This window comes from Myxocyprinus asiaticus, chromosome 34 (genome assembly GCF_019703515.2).
Source record: "Myxocyprinus asiaticus isolate MX2 ecotype Aquarium Trade chromosome 34, UBuf_Myxa_2, whole genome shotgun sequence".
In the NCBI taxonomy this organism is placed as follows: Eukaryota; Metazoa; Chordata; class Actinopteri; order Cypriniformes; family Catostomidae; genus Myxocyprinus; species Myxocyprinus asiaticus.
In genome coordinates, this window is record NC_059377.1 from 16,883,574 (window position 1) to 16,903,839 (window position 20,266).

The 20,266-nt window shown below is 38.6% G+C and overlaps 1 protein-coding gene across 1 annotated transcript; it reads left to right on the forward strand.

The window, feature by feature from the left end:
• The first annotated feature begins 1,842 nt into the window (after positions 1–1,842).
• Positions 1,843–20,065, forward strand: LOC127425185 (uncharacterized). Its single transcript, XM_051670897.1, has 7 exons — positions 1,843–1,891; positions 3,482–3,635; positions 13,414–13,526; positions 13,619–13,733; positions 17,770–17,882; positions 17,960–18,089; positions 19,245–20,065. The coding sequence occupies exons 2-7, from the start codon at positions 3,544–3,546 to the stop codon at positions 19,354–19,356; spliced, it is 675 nt and encodes a 224-aa protein (XP_051526857.1). The 5' UTR covers positions 1,843–1,891; positions 3,482–3,543; the 3' UTR covers positions 19,357–20,065.
• Positions 20,066–20,266: the final 201 nt, after the last annotated feature.

A 20,266-nucleotide genomic window follows, 5' to 3' on the forward strand; every position in this document is an offset into this window, starting at 1 on the left:
GGAGATCAGCAGTTACAGAAATACTCAAACCAGCCCATGTGGCACCAACAATCATGCCATGCTCCAAATCACTGAGATCACATTTTTCCCCATTCTGATGGTTGATGTGAACATTAATTGAAGCTCCTGACCTATATCTGCATGATTTCACGCACTGCACTGCTGCCACACGATTGACTGATTAGATAATTGCATGGATGATTGTTGGTGCCAGATGGGCTGGTTTGAGTATTTCTGTAACTGCTGATCTCCTGGGATTGTTATACACAACAGTCACTAGAGTTTATTCCGAATGGTGCCAAAAACAAAAAACATCCAGTGAGCGGCAGTTCTGTGGATGGAAATGCCTTGTTGATGAGAGAACAGAGAACGGCCAGACTAGTTTGAACTGACAAAGTCTACAGTAACTCATATAACCGCTCTGTACAATTGTGGTGAGAAGAAAAGCATCTCAGAATGCTATTCTGAGATGTGGGTTGGTGCTGTTTTGGTAGCACGGGGGGGGGGGACCTATACAATATTAGGCAGGTGGTTTTAATGTTGTGGCTGATCGGTGTATATATATATATATATATATATATATATATAGTGCTGTCAGTCAATTACAATTTTTAATCGCGATTGATCGCATAATTTTTTTGTAGTTAATAGCGATTAATCACAGATTTTGAAAGTGCTGAAATTTGACACTATATATACGTATTTTCTTGTCAAAATGCATTTATTTCCTTCTTAGGAAAGAAAAGAAAACAATATGTAACAATATAATATTTTATTAACATTTTCCAAACAAAGCCTTCCACAAGAAATGCACTGAAATAGCACCAATTCAAGTAACATTAAATGTTTCCCAAAGTCTAAGTGGGAGTTTGACTAATTGAAAGAACTAGTTTACCCATAGATTGCATATTCATTGCAATGCGCATTAAATCTCTTAAACTCTCATCCTCCGCAATGTTAATCTGCCTGTAGACTGTGGCTATCCGCTTTGTTACAGCAATCATGAAGCTGCGTTAATTATTTACGTCAGAGCATCAACACCAGCGCCAAGCTTTGAACTCACCATGAAAAGTGCTTCCAGACAAAAACATCTCATTCTGTTTTGGTGATAGTTAAGACTTGACTCTGTGGTAATTAAAATGTGCCATACAAGTCCCATCTGGGCTTTTTTTGTACATCATACAGCGCTAAGTGCTCCTTACTCCAATCTTTTATCACTGACAGGGAAGGTCCATAAATAGGTACATTTAGAAGTACATAAATTTTGCAATTTTGGTACAGTGGATCTCTGAGGCTTAAATAATCAGAAGAATATCAAACATTATCATTTTGGATAAACTCAAATTCTGAAAACATAAAATGAAAAATAAAAATATCAGTTTATCCAGTCGGATTTTAATAGATTTTTATTGGATTCTTATTTTATATCATTAGCATATGTATTTTAGGATGTTTTTTTTTTTTAATTATGCAATTAGCTATCCTTTTTTTTAAGCAATAGGTTTTTTTTTGGGGTTTTTTTACACAGACCTTAAACATGGCTATAATTTGTTAATTTGAAAACATAACATTTATGGTAAGATACATTCAAAAATATTTTAATTATGGCAGAACCTTAAAAGTGGCCCCAGTTTAACTGCCCATTTTCTTTTTATTCACTATACAACGGCAAACACTAAAAACTAAAAAAATAAATGAACACAAATCTACAATTTGCAATGCACGACCCATCGAACCTTAGAAACAGTATGCAATGTAATTGATATAATTGATATTACTGGGAATTTCAGTAGCAGGTCCCACCCTGCTGAGCTACACAGCACTTGCTTTCTAAACTGAGTACTCAGCTTGGTCTCTTACTTCCCGGTGAGCATCCAAAATTATACTTACGGTAGGCACTGACAGCAATTCTAAAATAGAACTTTCAAACCATGTTCTCAAAGACTGACCTAATCCCTTGAGGTTTCCTCCTCATTGTTTTGTAACTCACAAAATTTTTATTTAAATTAAGTAATTCCCTGTAGCATTTACAGTCTTTGTTTCAGTAAGGAAGAGAGAAACTGTTTTAGAAGAGAACTCTATAGGAAGTTCGCTCTTCAAGCTTGCTGTCTAAATATAATTCTGAAACAGTGCGCTTAGTTGTTCAGGCCTCTTTGGTCATCTGAACCAAGAGAACTGGGTGTTGTCGAAACACCACTGCATGTGTAAGTGACAAGTAGCTTTTAACACCATCAAAAATAGTCCACTTGTTAGTTCCTCAAAACATTATGATTTGATACGGGAGAAACTGCACTCAGCACACTGATAATGCTGGAAATTGTTAGCACATTTCTCTAAAGGTGCTGACTTGTGCTTGCATTTATTTAGCAATAGATGTGCTGCACAATGTTATACAAAATCTTGATGTTTTTCAAGATAATTCTCAAGCTGTAGGCCTTTTTATATAGGCCTATTAAAGACTGTACACGACTTTGCCAGCCAAATGATTTGTATCAAAATTATTTCTATATATCAATTTGTTTAAAAAAAAAAAAAAAAAAAGTTCTCTGCAATGGTTTAAATATTGTACATTTAATTCAGGCTGCCCAATACTATGAGTATATTTGCAATATTCATAACTTAGGGATCTTGTGATCTACTTGAGAGATATAGTTCTGTTCAAGAGATGTGCTTCTGCATGGCAGAACATTTAAAGGGATAGTTCATCCAAAAATTTTAATTCTCTGTTCATTTACTTATCCTCATGCCATCCCAGATGTGTATGACTTTCTTCTGCAGAACACAAATGAAGATATTTAGAAGAATATTTCTGCTCTGTAGGTCCATACAATGCAAATGAATTGTGACCAGACCTTTGAAGCTCAAAAATTCACATAAAGGCAGCATAAAAGTATTCCATATCATTCTGGTGGTTTAATGTATAATGTCTTGGAAGCATGTTAACCAAAAGTCCAAAACAAACAAATAAAACTAATCTCAGTAGTTTATATACTGTATAGACCTTATCTGTGGGTAAGGGAAAGGAAAAGTGTACAAGATGAATCTATATGGAACTGTCCTTAGTATAAAAAAGAGCCCTCAAATGTCAGCCTAAAAACCGTGGGGTAGCTGATACATTATCAGCTCGCGCCATCTACTGGATGTGTTGCTTATTTCGACAATAAAACGCTTTTGGAGAATATTCAAATCGTAATGTTAACTGTATACACGTTTTGCCAGTAGAATATCGAAAAATGTACACACATTTTCGATATTTTGTTTTGTTTCATATTTTTAGCTATTAGTCCTACAGACGAGGCATTGTTCAGTGTGTTTACTCGCAAATACTCAATCCAGCGCAGTCATGATGACTGACAGTGATTCATACTGTCCTTCCAACTAATTTAATTAAGCTAATTTAATTAAGCTAATTTAACACATTTTATGTAGTTGATTTGTAACAAATAAGCACCAATACGTTTTGTATTTTTTATTTCACAAGAATTATGTTGGCAATCCAGTGCTGCATACGTCATCAGCAGGTCAAGGTTCATTTAAAGAAAGATGGCCGCGTCCAGGGGAACAGTGGTGTTGAAGACGGTTAAGAAAATGATTGTACAGTTTTGCCCCTTTGAATCTAATGTGCGCTCTACAAGGTTAGAACACTGTACATACCTTGATTCACTTTAAATGATCGTCTTTAATGTTGAACGTGCCTGTATGATAACGTAAACGTTGTTAACAGTATGCAGCCTTTTGTCGTCCTTTAATATCAGTCAGATATCCGAAGTGTATGGTAAGATTTATCATGTATTTATTTAGATAACACTGTGCGTTTCTCAGTTCTAATGTACGTTTTTTGCCGTTCTGGACTGTTCTCCAGTCCATATTGAGAAGGATATAGCTGCAGGCAGAGCTCGAACCCTTTCCCCTAACCTTAACCGTGAGTGGAAGTGACGCCCCCATTTGGAGTTCTCTTCGGCCTGCAGCTATATACCTACTTGTCCAGATTTGACATAACTTCATACGTACCAGAGCGAACTGTTGTGGGCTGGCCATTGTCATTATAGCTATAATAAGCGAATTTACTGCCCTGCCTTTAACATTGCTTAGTATGTATTTTATTGATGCTTTAGCTATCTTATATCAATTCATTGCTGTGAAACCTCTGGCGCCCCTCTCAGTTCAAAGGCAGTAATTGCAGGAGACTGTCACATTCTGTTTTTTGAATTTCTTCGAAATAGTCTTCTTTCCTAGTCTGCTTCTGAGTGGTGATTTATGTGAAATAATGTCTGTGATATCATCTGCCATAAATGTATTCCCGAAGGTTTGGGAAAAGTGTTCGAATTCGTCTTCACTCTGTCATTTAAAGACAAAGTGTCCACTCCTCGTACATTACATACACTATATTGCCAAAAGTATTCGCTCACCCATCCAAATAATTGAATTCAGGTGTTCCAATCACTTCCATGGCCACAGGTGTATAAAATGAAGCACGTAGGCATGCAGACTGCTTCTACAAACATTTGTGAAAGAATGGGCCGCTCTCAGGAGCTCAGTGAATTCCAGCGTGGTACTGTGATAGGATGCCACCTGTGCAACAAATCCAGTCGTGAAATTTCCTCGCTACTAAATATTCCACAGTCAACTGTCAGTGGTATTATGACAAAGTGGAAGTGATTGGGAATGACAGCAACTCAGCCACGAAGTGGTAGGCCACGTAAAATGACAGAGCGGAGTCAGCGGATGCTGAGGCACATAGTGCGCAGAGGTCGCCAACTTTCTGCAGAGTCAATCGCTACAGACCTCCAAAGTTCATGTGGCCTTCAGATTAGCTCAAGAACAGTGCGTAGAGAGCTTCATGGAATGGGTTTCCATGGCTGAGCAGCTGCATCCAAGCCATACATCACCAAGTGCAATGCAAAGCGTCGGATGCAGTGGTGTAAAGCACGCCGCCACTGGACTCTAAAGCAGTGGAGACGCTTTCTCTGGAGTGACGAATCACACTTCTTCATCTGGCAATCTGATGGACGAGTCTGGGTTTGGCGGTTGCCAGGAGAACGGTACATGTCTGACTGCATTGTGCCAACTGTGAAGTTTGGTGGAGGGGGGTTAAGGTGTGGGGTTGTTTTTCAGGAGCTGGGCTTGGCCCCTTAGTTCCAGTGAAAGGAACTCTGAATGCTTCAGCATACCAAGAGATTTTGGACAATTCCATGCTCCCAACTTTGTGGGAACAGTTTGAGGATGGCCCTTTCCTGTTCCAACGTGACTGCGCACCAGTGCACAAAGCAAGATCCATAAAGACATGGATGAGTGAGTTTGGTGTGGAAGAACTTGACTGGCCTGCACAGAGTCCTGACCTCAACCCGATAAAGCACCTTTGGGATGAATTAGAGCGAAGACTGCGAGCCAGGCCTTCTCGTCCCACATCAGTGTCTGACCTCACAAATGCGCTTCTGGAAGAATGGTCAAAAATTCCCATAAACACACTCCTAAACCTTGTGGAAAGCCTTCCCAGAAGAGTTGAAGCTGTTGTAGATGCAAAGGGTGGGCTGACGTCATATTAAACCCTATGGATTAAGAATGGGATGTCACTTAAGTTCATATGCGTCTAAAGGCAGATGAGTGAATACTTTTGGCAATATAGTGTATTTATCATGAGCCACTACTTTCACTGTAATGACAGGGATTCCTGTCTCATATTCCTCAGGTGTGTCTTTTTAATATGTTGCATATCAAATGTGCTTTAAATGAAATCTTCATAAGTCTTTATAAGTTAGCCGCACTGCATAACTGTCAGGTCCATATTAACAAGCAATAAATTCCTTCATGTTTTTCACATCTCACGTCTTATGTCTGCTCCTGTCCCACAGAGATTTTCTTGTTATGGTTAAGTCTGAAAAGGCCAGATCCACAAATATGAACTGTGAAATTATAACAGGAGTAAAGCATGACCAGTCAGACCCTATGATTGACATTACATTCAGTGAGTAACATCAAGTTAAAGTTCAAACCTGCAAAAACCAATAAGGCACAGTGTCATTTGTGATGTATAATACATAGTGTGGTCTTTTGCAGTGGATGGAGAGAGGCTGGTGATGAAAGGATCCAAACTAACCACTCAAGAAATGCTCTCAGCGCTGCAGACCTGCTGCAGTGCTAAAGATACTCAGGCAAAAGCAGGGGACATGAAGTAGCCTATTCTTTGTGTGTTTCTGTTGTGTATTTATTATGTAAACAACAAAATGTATATATTATGTCTTCATATGATTTTCAGTCATTTTTGTCCTCTTAGTTTTGGTGGGACGCCTGAATGAAACTAACTAGGCCTGACCGTTCTTATGCACTACCCTGATCAGTTTAAGTGACAAACGCTTGTACAAAGATGGGAATCTATTTAGACCTAACAAAACAAAACGTGAATTTTTGTGGTCATTTTTGCATCACATCGTTTGGTGCACAACATTTGATGCTGAAATATTTATTGGAGGTTTTTTTAATTAACATTATTAACATATTTTTATTAACATTCCTCATATTTTGAGGAATGTTAGGTATTAGGGTTTTAAAAAAATCTAGCGACAAGAATACTAATCAGGCTCTTTTGACTTGGACCAGTTAGCAATTACCTAGCAACCACTAATGGCTAAAAGTACATTATTACTCATGTACTAACTCATTTTATTGTATATGCAATAACATAAGAGTTATTTCATGCTGGAGAATAGTACGTATGCTAATATGAAAGTAATTGTGTCTATAGTCATGGCTAAAAGTATGTTATTACACATGTATGAACCTATTTTATTATATCTGTGCTAATACCCAGCAAACACAGAATGTTTCCCTAATGTTAGCATTTGGTTCCCATTTGGTTATTTTTTGGGAACCAATTCCTAACATTCTAGGAACATTCTATTTAGGTTCTATTTTTGTAACCATAAACTAACATTCCCAGAACAATGCAACCTACACAGAATGTTCTCTAATGGTTATTTTTAGGTTTTATTGTTTTTAAACCATAAAATAACCTTCCCAGAACATTGCAGGGAGGTTTTTTCTGTGACAAACTAAAAAGAATCACAGAACGTTCTCTAATGGTTATTTTCATTTTTTTTTTTTTTACATAAACTAACCTTTCCAGAATGATGGGGTAAAGCAGACAGTGAGGGAATATTTTTTCAGTTTATCTATTTATTATTATTTTAATATTATTTGTTCAATGCCCATTTCTACACCGCAATTACATAATTAACATTGCCAAATAATAAACTTTACATGTTTTCATTGCTTTTTTTTTCTTTGTCCCCTTTTCTCCCCAATTTGGAATTCCCAATGCGCTCTAAGTCCTCGTGGTGTCGTAGTGACTCGCCTCAATCTGGGTGGCGGAGGACGAATCTCAGTTGCCTCCACATCTGAGACCGTCAGTCCATGCATCTTACCACTCCAGGGGTGGTAGTCAGCATCCCATGTGTATGTGTATAATAATTTTTTTTTATTGCTGCTGCAAATTCCTTGTATGTGTAAGCATACTTGGCAATAAAGCTCATTCTGAATAATTGCTGAGCTACCCAGGCCCTGCTTTTTTGTTTTCTATTAATTTAATTATTTTTTTATTTATCACACATTATACATTTGCACATATACAGTGAAATAATTTTTTTCACATACCCCAGCTAGGGTCAGAGTGCAGGGTCAGCCATGATACAGCAGATAGGGTCAAGGGCCTTGCTCAAGGGCCCAACATTGGCATCTTGGCAGTGCTGGGGCTTGAACCCCCCAACCTTCGGATCAGTAACCACAGCCTTAACCACTGAGCCACCACTGCCCCTGGTTTATATACAGTATAAATAATACAAAAAAGTACAAAAAAATAATGTCATTTATAAAATGAAAGAATTTCGGTTTACAATGAGCCTATGCTTTCTTGTGTATGTGGTATTTTCCCAGTAAAAAAAATGATTGTACAGTTTTGCCCCTTTGAATCTAATGTGCGCTCTACAAGGTTAGAACACTGTACATACCTTGATTCACTTTAAATGATCGTCTTTAATGTTGAACGTGCCTGTATGATAACGTAAACGTTGTTAACAGTATGCAGCCTTTTGTCGTCCTTTAATATCAGTCAGATATCCGAAGTGTATGGTAAGATTTATCATGTATTTATTTAGATAACACTGTGCGTTTCTCAGTTCTAATGTACGTTTTTTGCCGTTCTGGACTGTTCTCCAGTCCATATTGAGAAGGATATAGCTGCAGGCAGAGCTCGAACCCTTTCCCCTAACCTTAACCGTGAGTGGAAGTGACGCCCCCATTTGGAGTTCTCTTCGGCCTGCAGCTATATACCTACTTGTCCAGATTTGACATAACTTCATACGTACCAGAGCGAACTGTTGTGGGCTGGCCATTGTCATTATAGCTATAATAAGCGAATTTACTGCCCTGCCTTTAACATTGCTTAGTATGTATTTTATTGATGCTTTAGCTATCTTATATCAATTCATTGCTGTGAAACCTCTGGCGCCCCTCTCAGTTCAAAGGCAGTAATTGCAGGAGACTGTCACATTCTGTTTTTTGAATTTCTTCGAAATTGGGATGAATTAGAGCGAAGACTGCGAGCCAGGCCTTCTCGTCCCACATCAGTGTCTGACCTCACAAATGCGCTTCTGGAAGAATGGTCAAAAATTCCCATAAACACACTCCTAAACCTTGTGGAAAGCCTTCCCAGAAGAGTTGAAGCTGTTGTAGATGCAAAGGGTGGGCTGACGTCATATTAAACCCTATGGATTAAGAATGGGATGTCACTTAAGTTCATATGCGTCTAAAGGCAGATGAGTGAATACTTTTGGCAATATAGTGTATTTATCATGAGCCACTACTTTCACTGTAATGACAGGGATTCCTGTCTCATATTCCTCAGGTGTGTCTTTTTAATATGTTGCATATCAAATGTGCTTTAAATGAAATCTTCATAAGTCTTTATAAGTTAGCCGCACTGCATAACTGTCAGGTCCATATTAACAAGCAATAAATTCCTTCATGTTTTTCACATCTCACGTCTTATGTCTGCTCCTGTCCCACAGAGATTTTCTTGTTATGGTTAAGTCTGAAAAGGCCAGATCCACAAATATGAACTGTGAAATTATAACAGGAGTAAAGCATGACCAGTCAGACCCTATGATTGACATTACATTCAGTGAGTAACATCAAGTTAAAGTTCAAACCTGCAAAAACCAATAAGGCACAGTGTCATTTGTGATGTATAATACATAGTGTGGTCTTTTGCAGTGGATGGAGAGAGGCTGGTGATGAAAGGATCCAAACTAACCACTCAAGAAATGCTCTCAGCGCTGCAGACCTGCTGCAGTGCTAAAGATACTCAGGCAAAAGCAGGGGACATGAAGTAGCCTATTCTTTGTGTGTTTCTGTTGTGTATTTATTATGTAAACAACAAAATGTATATATTATGTCTTCATATGATTTTCAGTCATTTTTGTCCTCTTAGTTTTGGTGGGACGCCTGAATGAAACTAACTAGGCCTGACCGTTCTTATGCACTACCCTGATCAGTTTAAGTGACAAACGCTTGTACAAAGATGGGAATCTATTTAGACCTAACAAAACAAAACGTGAATTTTTGTGGTCATTTTTGCATCACATCGTTTGGTGCACAACATTTGATGCTGAAATATTTATTGGAGGTTTTTTTAATTAACATTATTAACATATTTTTATTAACATTCCTCATATTTTGAGGAATGTTAGGTATTAGGGTTTTAAAAAAATCTAGCGACAAGAATACTAATCAGGCTCTTTTGACTTGGACCAGTTAGCAATTACCTAGCAACCACTAATGGCTAAAAGTACATTATTACTCATGTACTAACTCATTTTATTGTATATGCAATAACATAAGAGTTATTTCATGCTGGAGAATAGTACGTATGCTAATATGAAAGTAATTGTGTCTATAGTCATGGCTAAAAGTATGTTATTACACATGTATGAACCTATTTTATTATATCTGTGCTAATACCCAGCAAACACAGAATGTTTCCCTAATGTTAGCATTTGGTTCCCATTTGGTTATTTTTTGGGAACCAATTCCTAACATTCTAGGAACATTCTATTTAGGTTCTATTTTTGTAACCATAAACTAACATTCCCAGAACAATGCAACCTACACAGAATGTTCTCTAATGGTTATTTTTAGGTTTTATTGTTTTTAAACCATAAAATAACCTTCCCAGAACATTGCAGGGAGGTTTTTTCTGTGACAAACTAAAAAGAATCACAGAACGTTCTCTAATGGTTATTTTCATTTTTTTTTTTTTTACATAAACTAACCTTTCCAGAATGATGGGGTAAAGCAGACAGTGAGGGAATATTTTTTCAGTTTATCTATTTATTATTATTTTAATATTATTTGTTCAATGCCCATTTCTACACCGCAATTACATAATTAACATTGCCAAATAATAAACTTTACATGTTTTCATTGCTTTTTTTTTCTTTGTCCCCTTTTCTCCCCAATTTGGAATTCCCAATGCGCTCTAAGTCCTCGTGGTGTCGTAGTGACTCGCCTCAATCTGGGTGGCGGAGGACGAATCTCAGTTGCCTCCACATCTGAGACCGTCAGTCCATGCATCTTACCACTCCAGGGGTGGTAGTCAGCATCCCATGTGTATGTGTATAATAATTTTTTTTTATTGCTGCTGCAAATTCCTTGTATGTGTAAGCATACTTGGCAATAAAGCTCATTCTGAATAATTGCTGAGCTACCCAGGCCCTGCTTTTTTGTTTTCTATTAATTTAATTATTTTTTTATTTATCACACATTATACATTTGCACATATACAGTGAAATAATTTTTTTCACATACCCCAGCTAGGGTCAGAGTGCAGGGTCAGCCATGATACAGCAGATAGGGTCAAGGGCCTTGCTCAAGGGCCCAACATTGGCATCTTGGCAGTGCTGGGGCTTGAACCCCCCAACCTTCGGATCAGTAACCACAGCCTTAACCACTGAGCCACCACTGCCCCTGGTTTATATACAGTATAAATAATACAAAAAAGTACAAAAAAATAATGTCATTTATAAAATGAAAGAATTTCGGTTTACAATGAGCCTATGCTTTCTTGTGTATGTGGTATTTTCCCAGTAAAAAAAATGATTGTACAGTTTTGCCCCTTTGAATCTAATGTGCGCTCTACAAGGTTAGAACACTGTACATACCTTGATTCACTTTAAATGATCGTCTTTAATGTTGAACGTGCCTGTATGATAACGTAAACGTTGTTAACAGTATGCAGCCTTTTGTCGTCCTTTAATATCAGTCAGATATCCGAAGTGTATGGTAAGATTTATCATGTATTTATTTAGATAACACTGTGCGTTTCTCAGTTCTAATGTACGTTTTTTGCCGTTCTGGACTGTTCTCCAGTCCATATTGAGAAGGATATAGCTGCAGGCAGAGCTCGAACCCTTTCCCCTAACCTTAACCGTGAGTGGAAGTGACGCCCCCATTTGGAGTTCTCTTCGGCCTGCAGCTATATACCTACTTGTCCAGATTTGACATAACTTCATACGTACCAGAGCGAACTGTTGTGGGCTGGCCATTGTCATTATAGCTATAATAAGCGAATTTACTGCCCTGCCTTTAACATTGCTTAGTATGTATTTTATTGATGCTTTAGCTATCTTATATCAATTCATTGCTGTGAAACCTCTGGCGCCCCTCTCAGTTCAAAGGCAGTAATTGCAGGAGACTGTCACATTCTGTTTTTTGAATTTCTTCGAAATAGTCTTCTTTCCTAGTCTGCTTCTGAGTGGTGATTTATGTGAAATAATGTCTGTGATATCATCTGCCATAAATGTATTCCCGAAGGTTTGGGAAAAGTGTTCGAATTCGTCTTCACTCTGTCATTTAAAGACAAAGTGTCCACTCCTCGTACATTACATACACTATATTGCCAAAAGTATTCGCTCACCCATCCAAATAATTGAATTCAGGTGTTCCAATCACTTCCATGGCCACAGGTGTATAAAATGAAGCACGTAGGCATGCAGACTGCTTCTACAAACATTTGTGAAAGAATGGGCCGCTCTCAGGAGCTCAGTGAATTCCAGTGTGGTACTGTGATAGGATGCCACCTGTGCAACAAATCCAGTCGTGAAATTTCCTCGCTACTAAATATTCCACAGTCAACTGTCAGTGGTATTATGACAAAGTGGAAGTGATTGGGAATGACAGCAACTCAGCCACGAAGTGGTAGGCCACGTAAAATGACAGAGCGGAGTCAGCGGATGCTGAGGCACATAGTGCGCAGAGGTCGCCAACTTTCTGCAGAGTCAATCGCTACAGACCTCCAAAGTTCACGTGGCCTTCAGATTAGCTCAAGAACAGTGCGTAGAGAGCTTCATGGAATGGGTTTCCATGGCTGAGCAGCTGCATCCAAGCCATACATCACCAAGTGCAATGCAAAGCGTCGGATGCAGTGGTGTAAAGCACGCCGCCACTGGACTCTAAAGCAGTGGAGACGCTTTCTCTGGAGTGACGAATCACACTTCTTCATCTGGCAATCTGATGGACGAGTCTGGGTTTGGCGGTTGCCAGGAGAACGGTACTTGTCTGACTGCATTGTGCCAACTGTGAAGTTTGGTGGAGGGGGGGGTTAAGGTGTGGGGTTGTTTTTCAGGAGCTGGGCTTGGCCCCTTAGTTCCAGTGAAAGGAACTCTGAATGCTTCAGCATACCAAGAGATTTTGGACAATTCCATGCTCCCAACTTTGTGGGAACAGTTTGAGGATGGCCCTTTCCTGTTCCAACGTGACTGCGCACCAGTGCACAAAGCAAGATCCATAAAGACATGGATGAGTGAGTTTGGTGTGGAAGAACTTGACTGGCCTGCACAGAGTCCTGACCTCAACTCGATAAAGCACCTTTGGGATGAATTAGAGCAAAGACTGCGAGCCAGGCCTTCTCGTCCCACATCAGTGTCTGACCTCACAAATGCGCTTCTGGAAGAATGGTCAAAAATTCCCATAAACACACTCCTAAACCTTGTGGAAAGCCTTCCCAGAAGAGTTGAAGCTGTTGTAGATGCAAAGGGTGGGCTGACGTCATATTAAACCCTATGGATTAAGAATGGGATGTCACTTAAGTTCATATGCGTCTAAAGGCAGATGAGTGAATACTTTTGGCAATATAGTGTATTTATCATGAGCCACTACTTTCACTGTAATGACAGGGATTCCTGTCTCATATTCCTCAGGTGTGTCTTTTTAATATGTTGCATATCAAATGTGCTTTAAATGAAATCTTCATAAGTCTTTATAAGTTAGCCGCACTGCATAACTGTCAGGTCCATATTAACAAGCAATAAATTCCTTCATGTTTTTCACATCTCACGTCTTATGTCTGCTCCTGTCCCACAGAGATTTTCTTGTTATGGTTAAGTCTGAAAAGGCCAGATCCACAAATATGAACTGTGAAATTATAACAGGAGTAAAGCATGACCAGTCAGACCCTATGATTGACATTACATTCAGTGAGTAACATCAAGTTAAAGTTCAAACCTGCAAAAACCAATAAGGCACAGTGTCATTTGTGATGTATAATACATAGTGTGGTCTTTTGCAGTGGATGGAGAGAGGCTGGTGATGAAAGGATCCAAACTAACCACTCAAGAAATGCTCTCAGCGCTGCAGACCTGCTGCAGTGCTAAAGATACTCAGGCAAAAGCAGGGGACATGAAGTAGCCTATTCTTTGTGTGTTTCTGTTGTGTATTTATTATGTAAACAACAAAATGTATATATTATGTCTTCATATGATTTTCAGTCATTTTTGTCCTCTTAGTTTTGGTGGGACGCCTGAATGAAACTAACTAGGCCTGACCGTTCTTATGCACTACCCTGATCAGTTTAAGTGACAAACGCTTGTACAAAGATGGGAATCTATTTAGACCTAACAAAACAAAACGTGAATTTTTGTGGTCATTTTTGCATCACATCGTTTGGTGCACAACATTTGATGCTGAAATATTTATTGGAGGTTTTTTTAATTAACATTATTAACATATTTTTATTAACATTCCTCATATTTTGAGGAATGTTAGGTATTAGGGTTTTAAAAAAATCTAGCGACAAGAATACTAATCAGGCTCTTTTGACTTGGACCAGTTAGCAATTACCTAGCAACCACTAATGGCTAAAAGTACATTATTACTCATGTACTAACTCATTTTATTGTATATGCAATAACATAAGAGTTATTTCATGCTGGAGAATAGTACGTATGCTAATATGAAAGTAATTGTGTCTATAGTCATGGCTAAAAGTATGTTATTACACATGTATGAACCTATTTTATTATATCTGTGCTAATACCCAGCAAACACAGAATGTTTCCCTAATGTTAGCATTTGGTTCCCATTTGGTTATTTTTTGGGAACCAATTCCTAACATTCTAGGAACATTCTATTTAGGTTCTATTTTTGTAACCATAAACTAACATTCCCAGAACAATGCAACCTACACAGAATGTTCTCTAATGGTTATTTTTAGGTTTTATTGTTTTTAAACCATAAAATAACCTTCCCAGAACATTGCAGGGAGGTTTTTTCTGTGACAAACTAAAAAGAATCACAGAACGTTCTCTAATGGTTATTTTCATTTTTTTTTTTTTTACATAAACTAACCTTTCCAGAATGATGGGGTAAAGCAGACAGTGAGGGAATATTTTTTCAGTTTATCTATTTATTATTATTTTAATATTATTTGTTCAATGCCCATTTCTACACCGCAATTACATAATTAACATTGCCAAATAATAAACTTTACATGTTTTCATTGCTTTTTTTTCTTTGTCCCCTTTTCTCCCCAATTTGGAATTCCCAATGCGCTCTAAGTCCTCGTGGTGTCGTAGTGACTCGCCTCAATCTGGGTGGCGGAGGACGAATCTCAGTTGCCTCCACATCTGAGACCGTCAGTCCATGCATCTTACCACTCCAGGGGTGGTAGTCAGCATCCCATGTGTATGTGTATAATAATTTTTTTTTATTGCTGCTGCAAATTCCTTGTATGTGTAAGCATACTTGGCAATAAAGCTCATTCTGAATAATTGCTGAGCTACCCAGGCCCTGCTTTTTTGTTTTCTATTAATTTAATTATTTTTTTATTTATCACACATTATACATTTGCACATATACAGTGAAATAATTTTTTTCACATACCCCAGCTAGGGTCAGAGTGCAGGGTCAGCCATGATACAGCAGATAGGGTCAAGGGCCTTGCTCAAGGGCCCAACATTGGCATCTTGGCAGTGCTGGGGCTTGAACCCCCCAACCTTCGGATCAGTAACCACAGCCTTAACCACTGAGCCACCACTGCCCCTGGTTTATATACAGTATAAATAATACAAAAAAGTACAAAAAAATAATGTCATTTATAAAATGAAAGAATTTCGGTTTACAATGAGCCTATGCTTTCTTGTGTATGTGGTATTTTCCCAGTAAAAAAAATGATTGTACAGTTTTGCCCCTTTGAATCTAATGTGCGCTCTACAAGGTTAGAACACTGTACATACCTTGATTCACTTTAAATGATCGTCTTTAATGTTGAACGTGCCTGTATGATAACGTAAACGTTGTTAACAGTATGCAGCCTTTTGTCGTCCTTTAATATCAGTCAGATATCCGAAGTGTATGGTAAGATTTATCATGTATTTATTTAGATAACACTGTGCGTTTCTCAGTTCTAATGTACGTTTTTTGCCGTTCTGGACACTTGGACTGTTCTCCAGTCCATATTGAGAAGGATATAGCTGCAGGCAGAGCTCGAACCCTTTCCCCTAACCTTAACCGTGAGTGGAAGTGACGCCCCCATTTGGAGTTCTCTTCGGCCTGCAGCTATATACCTACTTGTCCAGATTTGACATAACTTCATACGTACCAGAGCGAACTGTTGTGGGCTGGCCATTGTCATTATAGCTATAATAAGCGAATTTACTGCCCTGCCTTTAACATTGCTTAGTATGTATTTTATTGATGCTTTAGCTATCTTATATCAATTCATTGCTGTGAAACCTCTGGCGCCCCTCTCAGTTCAAAGGCAGTAATTGCAGGAGACTGTCACATTCTGTTTTTTGAATTTCTTCGAAATAGTCTTCTTTCCTAGTCTGCTTCTGAGTGGTGATTTATGTGAAATAATGTCTGTGATATCATCTGCCATAAATGTATTCCCGAAGGTTTGGGAAAAGTGTTCGAATTCGTCTTCACTCTGTCATTTAAAGACAAAGTGTCCACTCCTCGTACATTACATACACTATATTGCCAAAAGTATTCGCTCACCCATCCAAATAATTGAATTCAGGTGTTCCAATCACTTCCATGGCCACAGGTGTATAAAATGAAGCACGTAGGCATGCAGACTGCTTCTACAAACATTTGTGAAAGAATGGGCCGCTCTCAGGAGCTCAGTGAATTCCAGTGTGGTACTGTGATAGGATGCCACCTGTGCAACAAATCCAGTCGTGAAATTTCCTCGCTACTAAATATTCCACAGTCAACTGTCAGTGGTATTATGACAAAGTGGAAGTGATTGGGAATGACAGCAACTCAGCCACGAAGTGGTAGGCCACGTAAAATGACAGAGCGGAGTCAGCGGATGCTGAGGCACATAGTGCGCAGAGGTCGCCAACTTTCTGCAGAGTCAATCGCTACAGACCTCCAAAGTTCACGTGGCCTTCAGATTAGCTCAAGAACAGTGCGTAGAGAGCTTCATGGAATGGGTTTCCATGGCTGAGCAGCTGCATCCAAGCCATACATCACCAAGTGCAATGCAAAGCGTCGGATGCAGTGGTGTAAAGCACGCCGCCACTGGACTCTAAAGCAGTGGAGACGCTTTCTCTGGAGTGACGAATCACACTTCTTCATCTGGCAATCTGATGGACGAGTCTGGGTTTGGCGGTTGCCAGGAGAACGGTACATGTCTGACTGCATTGTGCCAACTGTGAAGTTTGGTGGAGGGGGGTTAAGGTGTGGGGTTGTTTTTCAGGAGCTGGGCTTGGCCCCTTAGTTCCAGTGAAAGGAACTCTGAATGCTTCAGCATACCAAGAGATTTTGGACAATTCCATGCTCCCAACTTTGTGGGAACAGTTTGAGGATGGCCCTTTCCTGTTCCAACGTGACTGCGCACCAGTGCACAAAGCAAGATCCATAAAGACATGGATGAGTGAGTTTGGTGTGGAAGAACTTGACTGGCCTGCACAGAGTCCTGACCTCAACCCGATAAAGCACCTTTGGGATGAATTAGAGCAAAGACTGCGAGCCAGGCCTTCTCGTCCCACATCAGTGTCTGACCTCACAAATGCGCTTCTGGAAGAATGGTCAAAAATTCCCATAAACACACTCCTAAACCTTGTGGAAAGCCTTCCCAGAAGAGTTGAAGCTGTTGTAGATGCAAAGGGTGGGCTGACGTCATATTAAACCCTATGGATTAAGAATGGGATGTCACTTAAGTTCATATGCGTCTAAAGGCAGATGAGTGAATACTTTTGGCAATATAGTGTATTTATCATGAGCCACTACTTTCACTGTAATGACAGGGATTCCTGTCTCATATTCCTCAGGTGTGTCTTTTTAATATGTTGCATATCAAATGTGCTTTAAATGAAATCTTCATAAGTCTTTATAAGTTAGCCGCACTGCATAACTGTCAGGTCCATATTAACAAGCAATAAATTCCTTCATGTTTTTCACATCTCACGTCTTATGTCTGCTCCTGTCCCACAGAGATTTTCTTGTTATGGTTAAGTCTGAAAAGGCCAGATCCACAAATATGAACTGTGAAATTATAACAGGAGTAAAGCATGACCAGTCAGACCCTATGATTGACATTACATTCAGTGAGTAACATCAAGTTAAAGTTCAAACCTGCAAAAACCAATAAGGCACAGTGTCATTTGTGATGTATAATACATAGTGTGGTCTTTTGCAGTGGATGGAGAGAGGCTGGTGATGAAAGGATCCAAACTAACCACTCAAGAAATGCTCTCAGCGCTGCAGACCTGCTGCAGTGCTAAAGATACTCAGGCAAAAGCAGGGGACATGAAGTAGCCTATTCTTTGTGTGTTTCTGTTGTGTATTTATTATGTAAACAACAAAATGTATATATTATGTCTTCATATGATTTTCAGTCATTTTTGTCCTCTTAGTTTTGGTGGGACGCCTGAATGAAACTAACTAGGCCTGACCGTTCTTATGCACTACCCTGATCAGTTTAAGTGACAAACGCTTGTACAAAGATGGGAATCTATTTAGACCTAACAAAACAAAACGTGAATTTTTGTGGTCATTTTTGCATCACATCGTTTGGTGCACAACATTTGATGCTGAAATATTTATTGGAGGTTTTTTTAATTAACATTATTAACATATTTTTATTAACATTCCTCATATTTTGAGGAATGTTAGGTATTAGGGTTTTAAAAAAATCTAGCGACAAGAATACTAATCAGGCTCTTTTGACTTGGACCAGTTAGCAATTACCTAGCAACCACTAATGGCTAAAAGTACATTATTACTCATGTACTAACTCATTTTATTGTATATGCAATAACATAAGAGTTATTTCATGCTGGAGAATAGTACGTATGCTAATATGAAAGTAATTGTGTCTATAGTCATGGCTAAAAGTATGTTATTACACATGTATGAACCTATTTTATTATATCTGTGCTAATACCCAGCAAACACAGAATGTTTCCCTAATGTTAGCATTTGGTTCCCATTTGGTTATTTTTTGGGAACCAATTCCTAACATTCTAGGAACATTCTATTTAGGTTCTATTTTTGTAACCATAAACTAACATTCCCAGAACAATGCAACCTACACAGAATGTTCTCTAATGGTTATTTTTAGGTTTTATTGTTTTTAAACCATAAAATAACCTTCCCAGAACATTGCAGGGAGGTTTTTTCTGTGACAAACTAAAAAGAATCACAGAACGTTCTCTAATGGTTATTTTCATTTTTTTTTTTTTTTACATAAACTAACCTTTCCAGAATGATGGGGTAAAGCAGACAGTGAGGGAATATTTTTTCAGTTTATCTATTTATTATTATTTTAATATTATTTGTTCAATGCCCATTTCTACACCGCAATTACATAATTAACATTGCCAAATAATAAACTTTACATGTTTTCATTGCTTTTTTTTTCTTTGTCCCCTTTTCTCCCCAATTTGGAATTCCCAATGCGCTCTAAGTCCTCGTGGTGTCGTAGTGACTCGCCTCAATCTGGGTGGCGGAGGACGAATCTCAGTTGCCTCCACATCTGAGACCGTCAGTCCATGCATCTTACCACTCCAGGGGTGGTAGTCAGCATCCCATGTGTATGTGTATAATAATTTTTTTTTATTGCTGCTGCAAATTCCTTGTATGTGTAAGCATACTTGGCAATAAAGCTCATTCTGAATAATTGCTGAGCTACCCAGGCCCTGCTTTTTTGTTTTCTATTAATTTAATTATTTTTTTATTTATCACACATTATACATTTGCACATATACAGTGAAATAATTTTTTTCACATACCCCAGCTAGGGTCAGAGTGCAGGGTCAGCCATGATACAGCAGATAGGGTCAAGGGCCTTGCTCAAGGGCCCAACATTGGCATCTTGGCAGTGCTGGGGCTTGAACCCCCCCAACCTTCGGATCAGTAACCACAGCCTTAACCACTGAGCCACCACTGCCCCTGGTTTATATACAGTATAAATAATACAAAAAAGTACAAAAAAATAATGTCATTTATAAAATGAAAGAATTTCGGTTTACAATGAGCCTATGCTTTCTTGTGTATGTGGTATTTTCCCAGTAAAAAAATCAACTGGACAATACTATTTTGTTCTTTATGTTCCAGAATATCATCTTCAAAATATATTTTCAGTTAAGAAAGTCCCATAGTTTGTCAAACACTTCATTTGGTCACACTTTATATTAGGTGTCCTTAACTACTTTGTACCAACATTAAATACATACAAGACTACATGTTGTTCTGCAAAATTCCCATATTTGCTGCTATTGAGGTTGAGGTACGGGTAGGTTTAGGAGTAAGGGTATGGTAAGGTTTAGGATTAGGGGTTAAAGTTAGGTTTTGGGGTAGGGGTTGGTTTGGGTTAGGATTAGGGGTTAGGGTTAGGTTTTGGGGTAAGGGTTGGTTTGGGTTAGGATTAGGGGTTAGGGTTAGATTTTGGGGTAAGGTTTGGTTTGGGTTAGGATTAGGGGTTAGGGTT